This window comes from Ammodytes marinus (genome assembly GCF_949987685.1).
Source record: "Ammodytes marinus genome assembly, chromosome: 12".
Classification (NCBI taxonomy): Eukaryota; Metazoa; Chordata; class Actinopteri; order Uranoscopiformes; family Ammodytidae; genus Ammodytes; species Ammodytes marinus.
This window is the reverse complement of record NC_137216.1, coordinates 18,070,661-18,089,907: the sequence shown is the minus strand read 5'-3', so window position 1 is coordinate 18,089,907 and position 19,247 is coordinate 18,070,661. Positions and strand designations below refer to the sequence as shown.

Here is a 19,247-nt window from a genome sequence, read left to right as displayed (position 1 = left end):
CACAGTCAAAGGCCTACTTCACTGTCTAACCCTACATTTCTCTTACTGTGTCACAGTAAGAGAAATGTAGGGTTAGACAGTGAGACCATAAAGCACTCTATCTACCTTTTCTCAGGCTAGGATGAACCAATTTAATTTTTTTTTGCACATTTATACTAGGCCTACATATGATCTCAGAATTCAATAGCCTACACCTTCATATTCCCACCGGTGAAGTAGGCCTTTAAGTCGAGCATCAGTTAGGCTATGTTCGTCTAGAGTCTATACCATTTCAATGGACTACTGTCGCAGCAGGCCAAAACAAGCAGGGGGGGGGGAATCGATTGATTGACCATTATAGGCCCATGTTTTATAGCTGGCGATATGCCCTTTACCAGTTGACCTATTGCGTCACAAACCAAACAACGTTAGCAAACAGCTAACGGTTTGCGGGCGGCAAGCGGTTGTATGGACAACTTAACAGCTCTGCAAATTTCACTTACTTATTTTTTCTTTGTTGTTGTTATTCTGCTAGAATGCGATTCGGCTTCCGGGTCAAAGCCCCGGGCGGGAAAATCTGGAGCATGCGCAGCGGGAGAAACTCGAGGAGAAGAGCAGCATTAAAAACAATAGGCTACCAAAGAAGAGTGGCAAACCCAAACACTTTTATATAGCCTACTATATATGGGCAAACCACAGCATCTGTAGAACCAGTCCTTATATGGACAAAACTACTATTGGGCCAGCTCAGTTGATATGTTTAGCCTACATAAACAGACAATTTATTTAGACAAAGAAAATATCACAAAGTATCACAATGGAGACCCAGGCATGTTGAGCATCTAAAGCTGTATTTCAAGCAAGAATGGGAAATCATTTTGCTTTCAAAATGTCAACATTAATGTCCTCAGTGTCCAAATACTTACTCTTAATGTTATGTTTTTAACGGAAACTTGGTTAGACCAAGATAACAGCTCAGCTGTTCTCATAGAGTCCGCCCCCCCAAATTACAATTTTGTGAGTGAATCCAGAGTGCATAAAAAAGGAGGAGGGGTTGCTATTCTGTTTAAAGAATCTCTACAATGCAAAAAGATGTCTTATGGAAATTTTGATTCATTCGAGTATGTGGCTCTCCAGTTAAATTCAGCCTCTAGAGCAATTTTCATCAATATCTACCGGCCACCACAATACAATACAAGCTTTTTTGATGACCTTGCTGAACTGCTGTCTGTAATCTGTACTGAGTTTGACTGTGTATTAATCGTCGGAGATTTCAATATTCATACTGACAAACCAGAGGACAGATGTGCGAAAGAACTGTGCTGTGTCCTTGACAACTTTGGACTAAATCAGCATGTTGACAAACCAACTCATAACAAAGGGCACACGCTGGACCTTATCATTTCCAGAGGAATGAACATTTCAGACTTAACAGTGGCAGATATAGGTCCCCTCTCAGACCATTCCTGTTTATTTTTTGAGAGTAAAATGTCTGTGCACACAATTGATCAATCAAAAGTAATCAAAAAACGGTATATTACAGAAAATACCAGTGAAACATTCATTCAAGCATTTTCTTCAATACCACCCCTCCCTTGTAACTCAGTTAAGGAGCTCTTAGACAACTTTAACGGCAAACTTATAAGTATTATAGATGCTATTGCGCCCACTAAGATGAAGGCTGTCTCTGGTAAGAAAAGATCTCCTTGGAGAAATGCCCCGCAGGTCAGAATAGAAAGAAGAGAGTGCCGTAAAGCAGAACGCAGGTGGCGAAAAACAAATCTCCAGGTTCATTATGACATCTTCAAAGAGAAACTGTGCACGTTTAACTCAGAACTGAGAAATGCAAGGCATTCTTTCTTTTCTGACATCATCACCATAAACAACAACAATGCACGTGCCCTGTTTGCTACTGTCGACAGATTAACAAACCCTCCTGTGTCAGTAGCGTCTGAACATCTCTCCACGAGAGCCTGCAATGAATTTGCCTCCTTCTTTACTGAGAAAATTCACAAAATTAGACAAGCTGTCACTGCATCAATACCAAGTTCAACATATGTGTTCCCTCTTAAAATCAATTCAAATACAATGACATAATTTTATCCACAAATACCTGGAGGACATTATACAACACCTGAACTCCTCATCCTGCTGCCTTGACATTCTGCCCACAGGCTTCTTTAAAACAGTTTTTAGCTGTATGGCCTCAGATGTTCTACAAATTGTCAACATGTCCCTTCAGACAGGTGTATTCCCACAGGCCCTGAAAACAGCAGTCATCAAGCCACTCCTAAAAAAGAACAATCTAGATACATCACTCATGAAAAATTATAGGCCCATATCTAACCTACCATTTTTAAGTAAAATCATTGAAAAAGCTGTTTATCAACAGCTAAATAACTACTTAGCAAAGAACAACTGCTTTGATGTTTTCCAGTCAGGATTTCGACAACACCACAGCACTGAGACTGCTCTGGTTAAGGTCCTCAATGACATCCATTTAAACACAGACAGTGGCAAAAGTTCTGTCTTAGTTTTACTGGATCTCAGTGCCGCTTTTGACACAGTTGACCACAGCATATTACTAGATCGACTAGCAAACTGGGTTGGACTTTCTGGAACTGTACTAAGCTGGTTTGAATCCTACTTAAAGGATAGAGACTACTATGTGTCAATAGGCAATTTCACATCTGAGCGGACAAATATTAAATGCAGAGTCCCCCAAGGTTCCATTCTTGGGCCTCTTCTGTTTAACATCTACATGCTCCCACTAGCTCAGATTATGAATAAGAACAAATTATGCTACCATAATTATGCAGACGACACACAAATTTACATAACCATATCACCAGGAGACTACAGTCCGATACAGGCACTGAGTAAGTGCATTGAACAAATCAATGATTGGATGTGCCAAAATTTCCTTCAATTAAACAACGACAAAACTGAAGTAATTGTCTTTGGTGCCAAAGATGAACAATTAAAAGTCAGCGCACAGCTTACATCCGTTATGTTAGAAACCACACCCCAAGCAAGAAATCTTGGTGTAATCGTAGACTCTGACTTGAATTTCAAGAAACACATTAAATCAATTAATAAATCAGCCTACTACCACCTAAAAAACATATCAAGAATTAAAGGGCTTGTGTCTCAGCAAGATTTAGAAAAACTTATCCATGCATTTATCTTTAGTAGACTTGACTACTGTAACAGTGTCCTTGCTGGCCTTCCAAAAAAATCTATCAGACAGCTTCAGCTAATTCAGAACGCTGCTGCTCGAGTCCTCACTAGGACCAAAAAAGTGGATCACATTACCCCAGTTCTGAGGTCTTTACACTGGCTTCCTGTCACTCAAAGAATTGATTTCAAAATACTGATGTTGGTTTATAAAGCACTAAATGGTTTAGGGCCAAAATACATTACTGATATGCTGATACGTTATGAACCGTCCAGAGCCCTTAGGTCGTCTGGGACAGGTCTACTTACAGTCCCTAGAGTTAGGACTAAACAAGGAGAAGCAGCTTTTAGTTATTATGCACCAAAAGTCTGGAACAAACTCCCAGAAAACTTGAGGTCTGCTGCAACTCTCAGTTCTTTTAAATCGAGTCTGAAGACTTTTTTGTTTCCATTTTAACCTGCAATTTTTATTTTATTTTCTTCTTTTATTAGCTTTTAAATGTTTTATAATGTGTCTCCATTTTAACCTGCAATTTTTATTTTATTTGCTTCTTTTATTTGCTTTTAAATGTTTTATAATGTGTTTTATGTATTCTAATCTTGCCCCTGTAAAGCACTTTGAGTGGCCTTGTGTCTGAATTGTGCTATATAAATAAACTTGCCTTGCCTTGCCTTGCCTTACTCTGTGTTGTTTAAAAAAAGGTGATGTAAAACTGTGGTAAACATGCCCCAGTACCAACTTTTTTGAAATGTTTTGCATCAAATATTCAAATTGTAGCCTATATTTGTCTATATTTACAAAAAAAAAGTTCATCAGTTTAAACAAATACATTTGTACTGTTATTTATTGAATACATGTTGAAAATGATTAGGATTTATTTTTTTCACATTTTAAGTCCCAACATTTTCGGAATTGGGGTTGTAGATGAAAAAAGAGTAAAAGTTTAAGTGTTTACCCATCATTAAAGCATTCCTTTGCATTTTGTCTCACTAAATAATGTAGCTTTTATGAGCACCCTAAGGCCACTGCTGTGCGGACACTCATTAAAGCTGCATGGGGTATATGATTTGGGAGAAAATAGTTGGGATAGAGATTCGAATCCAAATACCTCAACCGCTCCACTTGTGTTCTCTCTGGTCCCTCCCTGACACGCTCTGCACCAACAATGTCAGTGCCAAAGTGAATGGACAGTCCCAACAGCCAATAAGAACGGAGAATCGGAGCCTCGCTCTGATTGGTCAAAGTGTACATGAGCGGTTGCAATTTTTTGGGCAGAGGCAGGGGAGAGCAAAGTGATGAGTATATTCTCAGACCACTTCACCTACATATAGCTGAATGGCTAATATGAAATTTTTGCCAAATATTACAGTGAAAAAGTTACCCACCCCAGCTTTAATGAAGCTGTACTAAATTGTATATGTTAAACCTGCAATTCTTAACATCAGCATGGGAAATAATGCTACTGGCATTTGACAATGTTACAAAAGATGTGTTTGATTAGATGTGACTGTGGATTTTGTGTTCAAACCAAATAAATATAATACTTCTGTATTTGTAACAGATTAACAGCAGCATTGTCCATGGGAGTGATGTGAGCAGAATCAAAGATGAGTAGGCCTACATTTATACAGTTATCAGATATATATATATAATATTAGGCTACTCAAGCAAAGTAGACTATAATGCATTCAAACAACACTAAAGTCCATAATAGCCATATCTCCAATGTGCAATTCAAATGTTTGCATCAAAAATGTAGCCTACTGAAATAGAAGTAGGCTATAACGAAGGATAGATGATCATTCAAGTAAAATTCCTCAAAACTGTAATGTAGGCTACTTGTGTAAGCCTACTACACTTCCACCCAGAGGCCCACTCTCCATTTGGCAGAAGTAGGCAATTGCCTTGGGCCCAAGCTACCAAGAGGCCCCTATAAAACGCCACATAAACTAATGCAAGAAGTGTTCTGATTTGTTTTGCTTTTTTCTTTGCCAAGGAATTATTTATTTCTAAAAATCAATATGCTGAAATGGCATTAGAGTGCTTAGTAGGCTAAACACTTTTGTCTCAACTTCAGGGTAAGGGTTAACTTTCTTTCTTCTTCTTCTGAAGAAGAAAGAAAGTTACACAGGTCTATAAATAAGGATTAAAAAGGGGAGAGAACACGGGATGTGAAAGGCCCCATGCCTGTGTTTGCCTTAGGCCCTAAAATAGCCTAGCCTGCTAAATCCCTCCTGCAACTAATGATACTATCACAGACACAACAACTAGCCTATACAATATGCCTACTTTATTGTAGTCAGACTGCTAGAAAGTTTACAGTTTAAACATCTTCACATGAACATTTTCCTGGGGCAAACAGAAGCAGCTTAAGTTCCCTGCTGTTCTGAGTAGTGGACACTCCCCCATTTAGGTTCACCCTCCCTCCTAAATACTGCAGAAGTGGAGCTCAGCCACAGGCTGTCGAAACCGGACAACTCAACTTGCCAAGGTAAACACAGCCCTGTGTTGCATTCATTAATTTTCCAGCCACATTATTCGGTCGTGCTTGCTTAGCCTACACAAATGATAACGTTAACTGTGTTGAGCAAATACCTAATTTAGTTTTTTTAGTGATAAGCTGCGTTACTGTTAGCATTACCAGCTAACTTCGCTCGTGCTAACGCAAGCGGTAGCCTATACTTTCTTGATGTGGCGTACGAGGTTATTTCGAAAGCTTCAAGTAGCGACATGACAAACCTTCCCTGCAATGTAACCCGTGTCGTTAAGTTATCGCTAGTAGGCTATCAGTCGACCTAAGCGTCGTTATTAAATGTCAGTTTTCCCCCGAAAGTAAAGAGTGGAAGTGGGGAAGTTTGCTCAGTTAAAGTTAGTAAGATTATCTGGTCACTGGGAAAGAAGGCTATAAGACAGTGTTTGGATGAATTGCATAGATGACATGACGAGTAGCTATTATCAGTTACATTAAGCGAATTGCTACAGCTGACAAGAGTTACAGTGAAGTTATTATGTTGCAGTTATATCCTAACTTATGTAGCCTATATTAGACTAAAGTAGCCTATTAGGTTACATAGGCTAGTTCAAACTGTTGTACACGTGTCTAAAAATAACACATTCTAATACAGCAGCCCTAGATGAATCACAAACAACAGCCTCCAAAGTTGAATCAGTACCTCTCTAAAACAGGTTCATCAACTCATTATCATCATGTAGGCTTAAACTTATAAATAAATGTGGCCTATATTCAAGCCTATTTCTGTTGTCAACAGGTTGAGAGGTGTCTGTGAGAAATTCATTGGAGGTTTCCAGTAAAAAAGTGTCCTACAGTCCCTCATTATCAACATGGGGGCTGTCATCTCACGATGGAAGGTGAGTGTTCAAACCTAAACTGATTTTGTCTTCCTCCTTTCTGCTGCTGTGATACAAATTATTTTATTTGTACATTAGCTCGCAATATAGGCCCTCGCAATATAGGCCCTATTTGCTTTGCCAAAGGACACAAAGAACAAGCCTGAAGTAGTATGGGTAGAGCTAAATCTGAATCCTTTGTTTACAAAACGAAACCAATTTTTTTTTACTATAAAATACAGCCAAAGGTGGGGGGACTGTGCAGATAAACATACCCACACATTCTAGTGGGGCAGAAGTGATCATTGAGAGGGATTATGTTTGTGTGACTATCATTTATTTTCTCATTAAAATGTTTCATATTGTGCCTTTTTTAAGCTTTCTTTTCCACAGAAAGGACTTTTACAAATACATCTAAAACACAATTTTTAAAGTACATTATTGGCATAATGCACAGATAGATTTACATAAATGATCACAATTCAGATGTTTGTAGCCTACTCTCCTGGCATCACCATTCTTTCTCATATTCACATGCTAACCAAATTAAATCACAAACAGCAGAAGAACCTCCACTTGATATGTACACAAATTGTGCTGAGAGTGGGAACTTGAAACAGGAACTTTCCCAACCCTTGCTAAGAAGTTGCTTGCAGAAAGAACACTTATTATTGCCAAATGTGCTGACTTGCATTTAAAACTGTTTGCTCTACAGGCTAAACCATCCACTGTGGATATTTTGGAAGGAATCGATAAGGTATGCTTAAAATGTTTGAACAAATCACATTCTCTTACGCCTTGTTGACATCTGTCAGTGAACTTATGCCCAATGATGTTTATTAATACTTGCTCTATGCAGACTTGGTAAGGTAAAGGTATTTTCACACTGTGGCACCAGTTAGTTAGCTAATCAAGTGAAGGTTACTAGTAATTAGCTTATTTGCATACACAAGAAATTAAGGGAAGCTATGGCTTATCACATCCTAGGTTTTATTTGTTGTATCTCTGGCCATCAGTTATGTTGCTTATTATAACATTGTGTCCACCAAAGTAATAGCAGAAATCTGGGAATGCAGTGGGTTCAAATGGATCTAAAGTGACAACAAAAGTAAACAGTCAGAAAATCATGACGGTTGTGGAAAGGCCAAAACTTTAATCCAGATAATCAAGACTCTTCATTTGGAGGTAAAACTGAAAGAGAGCACACCATTGGAGATATAATAATTCATACAATATATATATATATATATATATATATATATATATATATATATATATATATATATATATATTACTGTTTTTGTATTGTATTATGGACCGTTTTCTCTCTGTGTCTGGAATAAAATTAAATCAAATATATATATATATATATATATATATATATATATATATATATATATATATATATATATATATATATATATATATATATAAAGCATTTTGATAAACTGTCTTTGAGGTTCTCATTTTAATTGTTTTAAATGCTTTTATTCTCTGTAGCACTTTCAGATTATAGTTATATAAAGTGCACTACAAACTAAATGTATTATTATTATTAATATGGATAAATAAAGAATGAGGTGGATGTGTGGTTAGTCAATATCATGTATTTATTGGTGCTTATTGACAACTTTAGCATGTTTTTTTGAATACAGAAACAATAGTGTGAAAGACACGTTGTATAAGCATGCATCTTTTGACCATAAGTAAACAAATATCTCGATGAATGCCAAATCAGATCCCATTTTGCTGTCCGATGGGGCTTTGGTGTTCTCCTACAGTTAAGCTAGTGTAAGGCTATTTTCAGCACCTATCCTTGGAGCAAACAACACTACGCATATACTGAAGAGGGCAGATGGTATTGAAGTTTGTGAAGAGATGAGTGTTGGGCCTGTTTGCATTATTTAAAAAAATGTCAAATTAAAACAATCATGTATCATGAAAGAATATTTTGGCTATAATAATGTGCCTTGATACACCAAACACATGCATTTCATAATGTAAGGCTGTATGTTAGACCCACACAGCATTTAGAGTGACAGACACACATGTTATAGGAGAACCATAGTGCCGAGTGGGTCCCATTCTGTCCGCCAGTTATTTTGGGATGGGGTAATCACCCCTTTAATGCACTGGTTTAACCTCTTGTATGTTTAGAAAACAACAAAACTGAAGTTATGGTAATGAAGATGAATTGGATAAATAGTTGGCTATTCTACCAGAAGGGTCTACATTATCAAAAGTTGAACAGCTAATCCTAATAGACTTTTGTTGAATTATTTTCCATGTAAGGACATGACGCCCATCCACACTGTTGATAGATTTTGCATTGGAGCAGTGGTGGTTTTGTGATTTAAGAAACTGTTCCTACTGTACAATACCCTAGAGCCATAACAACAAATGGTTACTCTCCCCAGAAGATTGCACTATATTTAAACGGGACCACATGACCATAAAAGGTACCTTTGTCTGACCAAGATTTGTCTTCTAACAGTAACGCATTGTCACTCATTACACAATGACCTAAAAAAAAAGATTTAGTATTATAATGTCTCACTATTTTCTTTGAAGTATGTGATGTATGTATGACAAAGATCACATTACAACAAAATGGGTGTCCTCTTGCATGTATTGTGCTACCTTACAGTTTATTTCATGGAAATGAATCAGAAATGCTGCAATGTGCTACTAGAGGCTTTTTGTTGTTGTTGTTGTGCATGTTTGTTGTACTTGTGTAAGATACATAAAGGTTAGTTCTGTTCTTGAGTTCTTATTAGTCCCATTTTGTTTCCTCTGTTGCAATACACCTAGGAAATAATAATTTAGCCTGATTCATCCCAGGGAATCTTCTGCAGATATGTCCAGACATTTAGCTTTCTTTGCATCCTAGATGGACATCTGATCATGTAGCTGGTGGTTATAGACATTCCAACCCTGTGAGGGAAACAATTTCTCTATGAGGTTGAGGAATGGAAAGTACACTGGAAGGAAAAATGACACTATCCTGGAATGGTCTGTAAACCACTCTAGCTGGAGATTAGTAAAACACCACCATCGCACTGTACAATTGCATAAGATTCACCTAGGATTAGGTTATACAGAGCTCTAGGAGGATCAGTATTTTTTTTATCTACAAGGTCATCTAGGAATGGAAACAGATCATAAATGCTCCAATTGAATGCTAATGCAACATTTAAATTTTTTTAGATGTAGCAAATTTCAAAGTTTTGTTGGTGGTTGAGATGGTAACAAAAGCAGAATCAAAGCAACACATTTGTGTCCTAATATAACTTGCATGTCATTTTTGCCCACAGGATCTACAGACTCTTGAAGAATACAGTGAGAAGTATCAGAGGCAATTGAAAATATGGGTCGGGAGACTGCTCCTGTACTCGTCCCTCATCTACCTGATCACATGTATGGTTGTATATTTCTGGTACCTGCCTGAACAGATGATGGGACGCCTCATATTGTCTCTTCCCTTCGTAATATTTCCTTTATTGTAAGTGCACAAGATAGTGTATCACAATTTCTCTGAACTACAACTACAATGTTAACACTAATCTTTTCTTTAAACATTCAACATTCTTTTTCTTTTAGGGTTTGGTTACTTCGAAAAGTGCTTATAGTTATTTTTTCACGAAGAACTGAAAGAAATAGTAAGTACTATTTTTTTATTTTATTTTATTTTTATTTAATTATAAATTGCCACAAAACTATATAACACATAATTGTATGTTCAAACTGATTATTAATTTTTTCAGATGAAAAATCTGAAGATCTTAAACTACAAAAAAGAAAAATAGTAAGTGACGTTTTTATAATTGTCGATTGTTTTCACATTTGTTGTTGAATGACTTTAAATTATGATTACATTCATGAAATGCAATATGAAATTTAGGATCAAGCACATAAAATTTTGCAGTCAATGAAAATAAATAAAAAGTGAATATGTTTGTTTGGTTCTCGTTTCAATGGGAGCCCTAGAATTAGGAATACCAAATAAAAATGTCAATACCACATGCATGTTTTTTATTTTGAACCTACTGTTATCACACCTGAGCAAATAACTGATGTTGCTACTGCTCGATTTTTATTTAGAAAACATATTTTCACCAAAACACTGAGTACTTTAGTATAGTAAGAAGTAGTTATGTTTGCTATTATGTGTTTTTATTGTTTAGAGTCACCATGTTGCTCAGTGTAGAAGTAGTGATTATAAAGCCATTACAACAATTAAATAGTATCTTCTAAAGGTGGTGTGATATTCAACACCGCATGCACCCTACATATTTTCTCTCTATTTTCCCTGTATTCTTGCTCTCATTGATCCTCAGCATTTTGAAGCAAGATACTTGCTTATCCATGATCTGTACAGACAGCGGTTGATTGTTACAGTGACTTAGCCCCACTCTGCTAATGTCACTTTAATTAATAGCATTTAGTGCAGGAAAGATATAAATCTGAGAAATTGCTTGTCATCCTCTGTCAAGTCTAATAACTTTCAATAATTAGGGCTGATGGATTTTCACACTCTCCATTATCGAAGTAGTAAATGTAATTATTCTTCATATTATATGTAAACATTTTGAAATGTTTAGTACTTATTTTAAATTAAGATGTACACTTTCGTGAAGTAATTTCCTGGTGCCCTTTCTCAGTCATGTTTACTTGTAATCTTATGGTAGGTGATTCTAAGATATTGATGTTTTTAAAACACCTATTAATTACACTAGATGATCAATGAATGGCACTCCAGCTATTAGCATATGAATTATTTCTATGTGCAGGTTCATGTAAAACTGAGCTGAACTTTTAATATATTTGAATGCTTTGTTTTTCCAGCTTGAAGAAGTTATGGAAACTGAGACGTATAAAAATGCTAAAATGATTCTGGAGAGATTTGATCCTGATTCCAAGCGAAAAACGGTGAGTTTTGTTTTTGCTTTGTACTTCGTAATTTTCTCTAATTGTGTTCCATATTAAATCCTGCGCTTGCTGTCTGTATAAAGGAGCTCACATCCACTCCAGTTAGACCACAGATGACTCCAAAACCAGGACAAGGTAGTAATGAGTTCTGAAGAAGACAGCACTATTTTCCACTGGCATTTCTTGCTATTGTTACGCTAACTGCAATGTTTTTTGTGTTAGAGCTCCGCCAGCGAAATGTTATCCCAAATACCCCCACAATGGTGGTTGATCCAGCAAGTAGAGCTGCTGCCCGCCCTCCTCTTGCCTCTGGGCCCACCTATCCTGGCCGATCTTCCCACACTGCTCCAGGTGGACCCCCAGAGAGGGGCCTGTCTGCTATAGCTGCTCAGCAGAGCTTGATGAGGAGGCCTGTGACCCCTGGAACACCTGTTCCAGTAGTCGGTGAGTTACCTGCACACAGGGGGACCACATCATAATGTGGTCGATTAAGGTGTGATTTACTCTTCCCTGGCTCTGTGTCCCCAGTTGCTTAAGGCTCTGTGGTGAGTGTTGTCAGCAAGGGTGGTATATGTTATACAGAAGTTGTAATGGGTAATTATGTGAATGTTGTTTTCAAATATCTTACTAAAAGGTTCATCCTTTCTGAAACAAGTATATGATTGTGGACTCTTGACTTTTGATAGTCAGAATATTTACCTGGAGAATGCTTATGCTTTACATATTTGGTTGCGTTTATAGATTTCAAAAGCCAGTCAGCCAACGCGATGAAAAACTTTCCCTATTACAATCTTTGTATATGGAACACATTTGTGGAGTGTAGAGGTATTGAATGTTCAATATAAATAATTTCTGGACTATGAACACTCAATAAGTGCAAACAGTAAAGGAGATGTGTTCCTAGAGGAAGCTGCATGCTGTAATTGCCATGTGGAATGCAAACTGTATGGTATGCATGAATCAGGATTACATTAACTATGATTAATTAGCCAGCCCTGCGTTTGTTCTCTGGGCACTGGTGTAGGAATTTCACTAAATGTATTTTAATGCTTGGTGAAATTGCCTTTGGCATTGGGAACACCTTACAAATGGTTTACATGGCTTGATGTTATCACCTGCTTCTGTGGAAAATTGAAAGTGAAAAGCAATTTGATACAAAGAGTCACCGCAGAGTTTCCATATGTTGGTAAATGAATAACCAGCAGGATACTGAGACTCTGCCAAGTCTCACAGAAATGACCAGTCATCTTGCTATGATTGCTCTTGATGTTAGATTATATTAATTACTACTCACCAACACAGCAGGGATTCTGGACGTGCGTTGCAAGTGGGATCCGGTGTTAAGTCATTAAAAAAAAGGGGCCAGGGTTTTTATAAAATTCATCATGGTTTGTGCAGTTAACTGTGAATCTCAGCTTCACTATCTCACTTAGTTTTTACTGAGAGCAGCCCAGGTTTATTATTAGGGGGCCAAGCCCGAGTAGGGCTGGGACCGCGTTTTGCAGAGCAACGCGGTTCCCAAGCCCTGCGGGGCAGGGAACCCTATTGTTCTTGTAGGGATTATTATTAGGGGGCCAAGCCCGAGTAGGGCTGGGACCGCGTTTTGCAGAGCAACGCGGTTCCCAAGCCCTGCGGGGCAGGGAACCCTATTGTTCTTGTAGGGATTATTATTATTATTATTATTATTATTTTTCCTTACGTAAAAGTGGTGCTGCAGCCCAAACCGTAAAGGGTTGGGACATGCCACTTCCAGGGCATATCCAGGTCCGTACCCCGTACGCAGACAAAAAAATTCAGACATCCCGGCCACTAGGTGGCGCTACAACAAAGGAAAAAGCGTTTTGGGCTATAACATCCGCACCGAAAGTCCGACAGTCAAAAACTTTATATCCACAGATGCCCACAAGTCAGCTGCATCTTTTGAGATAGGCCACGCCCATTTGCGATAGGATAGATTTTTTGCTACGTCGCAAAAACTGTGTAAGTCACCAAGACATACCCCTCCTACAGTTTTTGCCCGATTTGGACAAAACCAAAAGCATTATACTTTACCGACTCCCACGAGCAAAAGTGGGTCAAATACTTTTTCTACAACCATTGGAAGACCAAACGGTAGCGCTTTAAAGATTCGCGAAAATTCCTTAAAAAAAAAAAAAAGGGGGATTTTCTTGAAACTGAAGGGAGACTATCATGGGGCATACCTGAGCCTATGGAAAAAATATGGGCAAGAAATTCCTTTGTGGGCCGGACTTATTAAAAAAAAGAGTTTTTCAATTTTTTTGCCTGTTTTCGCCATTTTCTAAGTCTTTAGGCGGGAAAATGGGAAAATTCAAAAAAGTCTCTTTACAATGGAGAGGTTGACAATTTGATTTTGCTATAACTCCCCAACCGAACATCGCACATTCAAAAACTTGACATCCACTTGTTTGGTACATTGAGCTGCATCTTTCTATCTAACGTAGTTTTGCGAATGTCATCCATAGGGGGCGCCAAAACCACAAAAAGCAAAGGAAACGCGTTTGGGGCTATAACTTCCACACCGAACATCCCACAGTCAAACACTTAATATCCACAGATGCCCACAAGTCAGCTGCATCTTTCTACATAACACAGTTTTGCGAATGTCATCCATAGGGGGCACCAAAACCGCAAAAAGCAAAGAAAACGCGTTTGGGGCTATAACTCCCACACCGAACATCCCACATTCAAAAACTTTACATCCCCGGATTCCGTGAAGCGAGGGGCCGGCGCCGCGGACGACGACGCCCAATCCCGAGTCGCGTGGGAGGCTTGGCCCCCGTTCACAACTGCTTGCAGTTCTAGTTATTATTATTATTCCTATTCCTTACGTACAAGTGGTGCTGCAGCCCAAACCGTAAAGGGTTGGGACATGCCACTTGCATCACTAGTTCAGACCCCCGGTCTCTCAGCATACAAAAAAATTCAGACATGCCGGCCACTAGGTGGCGCTACAACAAAGGAAAAGGCGTTTTGGGCTATAACTTCCGCACGGAAAGGCCGACAGTCAAAACCTTTATATCCACAGATGCCCACAAGTCAGCTGCATCTTTTGAGATAGGCCACGCCCATTTGCGATAGGATAGATATTTTTCTACGTCGCAAAAACTGTGTCAGTCACCAAAACATACTCCTCCTACAGTTTTCGCCCGATTTGGACGAAACCAAAAGCATTACGCTCTCCTGACTCCCACGAGCAAAAGTGGGTCAAATAGTTTTTCTACGACCATCGGAAGACCAAACAGTAGCGCTTGAAAGATTCGCGAAAATTCCTTAAAAAAAAAAAAAAAGGGGATTTTCTTGAAACTGAAGGGAGACTATCATGGGGCATACCTGAGCCTATGGAAAAAATATGGGCTAGAAATTTCTATGTGGGCCGGACTTATTAAAAAAAATAGTTTTTCAATTTTTTTGCCTGTTTTCGCCATTTTCTAAGTCTTTAGGCGGGAAAATGGGAAAATTCAAAAAAGTGTCTTTACAATGGAGAGGATGACAATTTGATTTTGCTATAACTCCCCAACCGAACATCGCACATTCAAAAACTTGACATCCACTTGTTTGGTACATTGAGCTGCATCTTTCTATCTAACGTAGTTTTGCGAATGTCATCCATAGGGGGCGCCAAAACCACAAAAAGCAAAGAAAACGCGTTTGGGGCTATAACTCCCACACCGAACATCGCACATTAAAAAACTTTACATCTCCGGATTCCGTGAAGCGAGGGGCCGGCGCCGCGGACGACAACGCCCGATCCCGAGTCGCGTGGGAGGCTTGGCCCCCGTTCACAACTGCTTGCAGTTCTAGTTATTATTAGTATTATTTATGAATACAGTTTGTATTCACTGTAGACTGTGTCTAACAGGCATTGATGTTTTGCTTTGCAGGGATGCACCCTCCTGGCCCGCCTCTGGCCAGACCAGTGCTTCCAAGGGAAAGAGGCACTATGGACAGAGTCATTGAGTATCTTGTTGGAGATGGCCCTCAGAACAGGTACCCAACCAATGTTTATGAAAACAAAGCGACAAACTGTTTTTAGTAATACAACATTGTAGGGCTGGCCCGAATACCATTTTACAGGCTTCGAATATTCGTTGGATTTTCCGAGTGAGTATTCGAATACTCGTTCTAAAAAAACACACCATCAAAACCAACATTAATAATCCCAAAGTACTCACTGAAACCGAGTGTGAGAGCCGAAACGGCAAGCTGCGTAGTTTGTTGATGCTTTAATAACTTTCGAACGGTAATAAAGTCGGAGTTCCTTACTTTTTCCCCTGTGGATGCGAACAGCTGTTGTTCCGTTCTAAATCAGCTGGCCTCTCTGTCACTGTAAAGCCCAGTTCAGACCAAAGATTCGCTTTGCAACTGCTTGCAACTGCTTGCAACTGCAACTCCTTGCGACGAGACCGCCGAAACGTTCTAAAACTGGACCTTGCGATTTGACATGTTAAATCTTCTGCGACGCCTTGCAACGGCTTGCAACGCGCTGCGACGAGCAGTTCACACTGCTGCGATTTCCCCCCTGCGACGTTCTAAAACCATCTCGTCGCAAGCAGTTGCAAGGTGAATCTTTGGTCTGAACTGGGCTTAACCCTTACAGGAGCTTTTCAATCCATCCCGGAACATGCATCTTTTCGGGGATTTATAATTCCATACAGAGATCCAATATTGATAGTCTTTTGTGTCCATATTATATCCATTATTGACCGCATATTCCCATGAAGCAAGCAAGTCACTGTTGATGATGGGCGATAGCAGCGCTGCATTAGGAACGTAAACAAACAGCTAAGGTTAGCTAACGTTAGCATTACGCCAAGCATTAGGCTACTTTTCCTTCCAAAATCGCACTAATGTTGTGGTATAGAGTTAAGAGGAACACATAATCTATTCTTCCTCCATCTCTCTATCCCTCCTGCGCTTGGTGCCGCTTTTAGTTTGCCTCACTCTGGTTACATCACGTAGCCTACAGCTGATATCACCGGTTGCGCTCTGAAAGGACAGCGGCCAACTAGGTCAAAGTTAAAATAATTTGATCATATATTTTAAATGAACGTCTAATGTGTATTTTACAATTATTGTATAACTTGTGTATATAATTATTATTTTCTGACTAAACATGTTGCAGTTTGAGGTACTTTTGCAAAAGGGTTTTTGAAAAAAAAAAAATAATAATAATAATAATATTCCGAATACTGAATTGAGCTCTGAATACTAATTTAACAAACGAATACTCGGATATTCGAATAATTCGAGCCAGCCCTACACCATTGTGTATTTATAGTTTCTCACCTTGGAATATTTTTGAGCAAGTATAGTGGATGTAGTAACCTGTGATTCTATATATTTATAAAAACTATATTCTGATTCAACCTAAAGTTACAAAATCTGATCCCTCTTGTTATTGAAAGCAATGTTAAAAAACTTGAGAATCTCCCAATATTAAGTTTGCTAAAACTTGAGATACCTTGAGCTCCATGTACTGTATGCTGTCTCTAACTGGAACTGTCTATCCTTCCTCATAGATACGCTCTCATATGTCAGCAGTGTCTGTCTCACAACGGCATGGCATTAAAAGAGGAATTTGAATACGTTGGTAAGACTTGGAGCAAAACAACACTCTTTGTCAGTCTCCATCAAACACTGTGCCTTCATTTGCCCTCTAGCATTTGGCAGCGTAGTATATCATATGGCTCTTAAATGCCTCTGCCACTACCGACCCCTATAAGCAAAAAGGCAACAAGATTGAATATGCAAATTAGTGCGGCACATCAATCTGAAGTGTTTATGCATCTCTGGCATTTTTTGTCGTAGCTTAATATTCATATATATTAATCTATGTCTGTTTGAGAATGTGTTTAGTGAGGTGACATAAACAAAGTGTTTGGTGTTTTGTTTGTCTTTCAGCCTTTCGATGTGCTTATTGTTATTTCTTGAACCCGGCAAGAAAGACCAGGCCGCAGGCACCCAGACTTCCTGAGGTCACTGGGGACCTTAAGATGTCACCTGAGGCACCCATACCATTGTCTGATGCTGATGTAGATGCTGATGTAGATGCCGATGTAGATGCCGAACAATCTGTTTTAGGTGATAATCACACTCAAGCAGGTTTTGTCCATACAAGGCATATACTGTACCTCCTTAAGTGTAATGGCAATGCATGTAATCCAACATTATCAATATTAGTACATTTGGAAATGCAAACTATGTTATTCTAAATTTTGTTGTACATATAATACAGTAGCATCCTTTTTTTTGTGTGTGTTATGCTTGCAAATCTTAACAGAAAAAATGATCTCTAATTATCAGGAAAAACCAAGCTTGCTGATGACTCTGCTGAAACTGACTGCCAGGAGCTAGGCACAACAACCACAGAGCCCAGTACTGAGTCGGACTGCCAAAGCGCCCCAGAGTCACAAGATCTGCCCTCTGAGAAATCTGACGGAGAGCAAGATGTGTCTGCCATGGAAGTGGAATAAAACAGTGGAGTAGACTGGAACTTTATTTTTTCTTTGTGGAAATATGATAACAGATGACTTGTAAGAAAATGCCGTGAGTTGGAATACCACAGTAATAAGTGTGCGGCTAATGTGATTTTCAACTTACAGTAAAAGATGTCCTTTCTTTTCAGAATTGCTTTTATAGTTACAGCAATATTAAGGAATTAGATAATAATTTGATTAGCACTAGCATTTGGAAGTAACTGCCAAAAAAATACTCCTTTCTAGTAGTACATGTCAAGCTAATTTCCATGACATGTTGATAAGGAGTATGTCAAATGAATGTAATTGTTTTTGGGCAATATATACGAACATTATTTTCATTATTTTATTAATTTTTGGATGAATTTCAGACATTATTCTATATGGGATGATTGTGGACTGCGGCAACAAAACAAAGATTTTGCTGGAAAATACATTTTATTTTTGGAAAATTATTTATAAATATTTTTCTATTATGCTCTGCCTTTCATAACAGTATTTCTTGTGTACTCTGAAGCAAGGTAACGATAACATGTTTACACCATGGTACCATAATGGTTATCAACATACAGTATGTATTTATTGCTAAAAAGGAGGCAAGGAGATTTATGTCTGTACTGTGCACCAAGTGCCTTTTATATTTTAGTTCTCAACGTCAGTTTGTCAAAAAGCCTATTTACATATAGACAATCAAGTAATTTACCTGTTTACAGATGATATGTGTTGTTTGTCTGAATCCTATTTCTGTATAAATAATAAATACACTTTTGAGAATATCTGTGCACATGTTCGTTCAGAGTTTCCGCATATACGTCCAGATACATGCATGTGTTCATTTATATACATGCTGGAGAATTATTTCGCTAATGTTGCCATGAAAACACACGATTAGATTTTGCATCAACATCCAATCCAATTATGAAAAGGAGAGGTCAAACTAACGACTTTAGTTAAATAAAATATATTCCTGCTACTTGTATTGTGTCATGCATTTTAAATTGCTTCCCCATTTCTTCTCTGTTCAGCTTCCAGCCAAAGAGCATGTTTAAATAGTCAATTTTCATTAGCTGGCCAATTTTAGCTTGTGATCATTTTATTTTAGCTCATTGATCATTTCAGACAGCGTAAGATAATGGTGCTGACACAGAGCCCGACCAGTCTTGATTGCTTGACCCTCTTCATTTGGAACAAGAAAGTCATTGCGGCCACAAACTTGCATTCTGCCATCACATGACCCTTTTCCCCTGAAGATAAACCGTAAAGTATAGGTGAGGTCAACACCCCACATCTTCTATGGGTTTTGATAATGTATGTTT

At 38.4% G+C, this 19,247-nt stretch overlaps 1 protein-coding gene across 1 annotated transcript; it reads left to right on the top strand.

Moving 5' to 3' along the window:
* Nucleotides 1-5,599: 5,599 nt before the first annotated feature.
* Nucleotides 5,600-18,699, top strand: lnpa (limb and neural patterns a). The gene is made up of 13 exons (XM_080038383.1): nt 5,600-5,648; nt 6,427-6,526; nt 7,221-7,262; nt 9,820-10,007; nt 10,106-10,164; nt 10,270-10,310; nt 11,351-11,434; nt 11,518-11,569; nt 11,657-11,878; nt 15,337-15,442; nt 16,975-17,045; nt 17,357-17,536; nt 17,759-18,699. The coding sequence occupies exons 2-13, from the start codon at nt 6,500-6,502 to the stop codon at nt 17,926-17,928; spliced, it is 1,242 nt and encodes a 413-aa protein (XP_079894509.1). The 5' UTR covers nt 5,600-5,648; nt 6,427-6,499; the 3' UTR covers nt 17,929-18,699.
* The last annotated feature ends 548 nt before the right edge of the window (nt 18,700-19,247 follow it).

Bases quoted from the DNA above. Each gene is read 5' to 3' on its own strand.
- lnpa (XM_080038383.1), top strand. From the start codon at position 6,500: ATGGGGGCTGTCATCTCACGATGGAAG. The intron at 11,570-11,656 runs GTAGTAATGAGT...TTTTTGTGTTAG, and splicing joins GACTCCAAAACCAGGACAAG to AGCTCCGCCAGCGAAATGTT. The intron at 11,879-15,336 runs GTGAGTTACCTG...TTTGCTTTGCAG, and splicing joins AACACCTGTTCCAGTAGTCG to GGATGCACCCTCCTGGCCCG.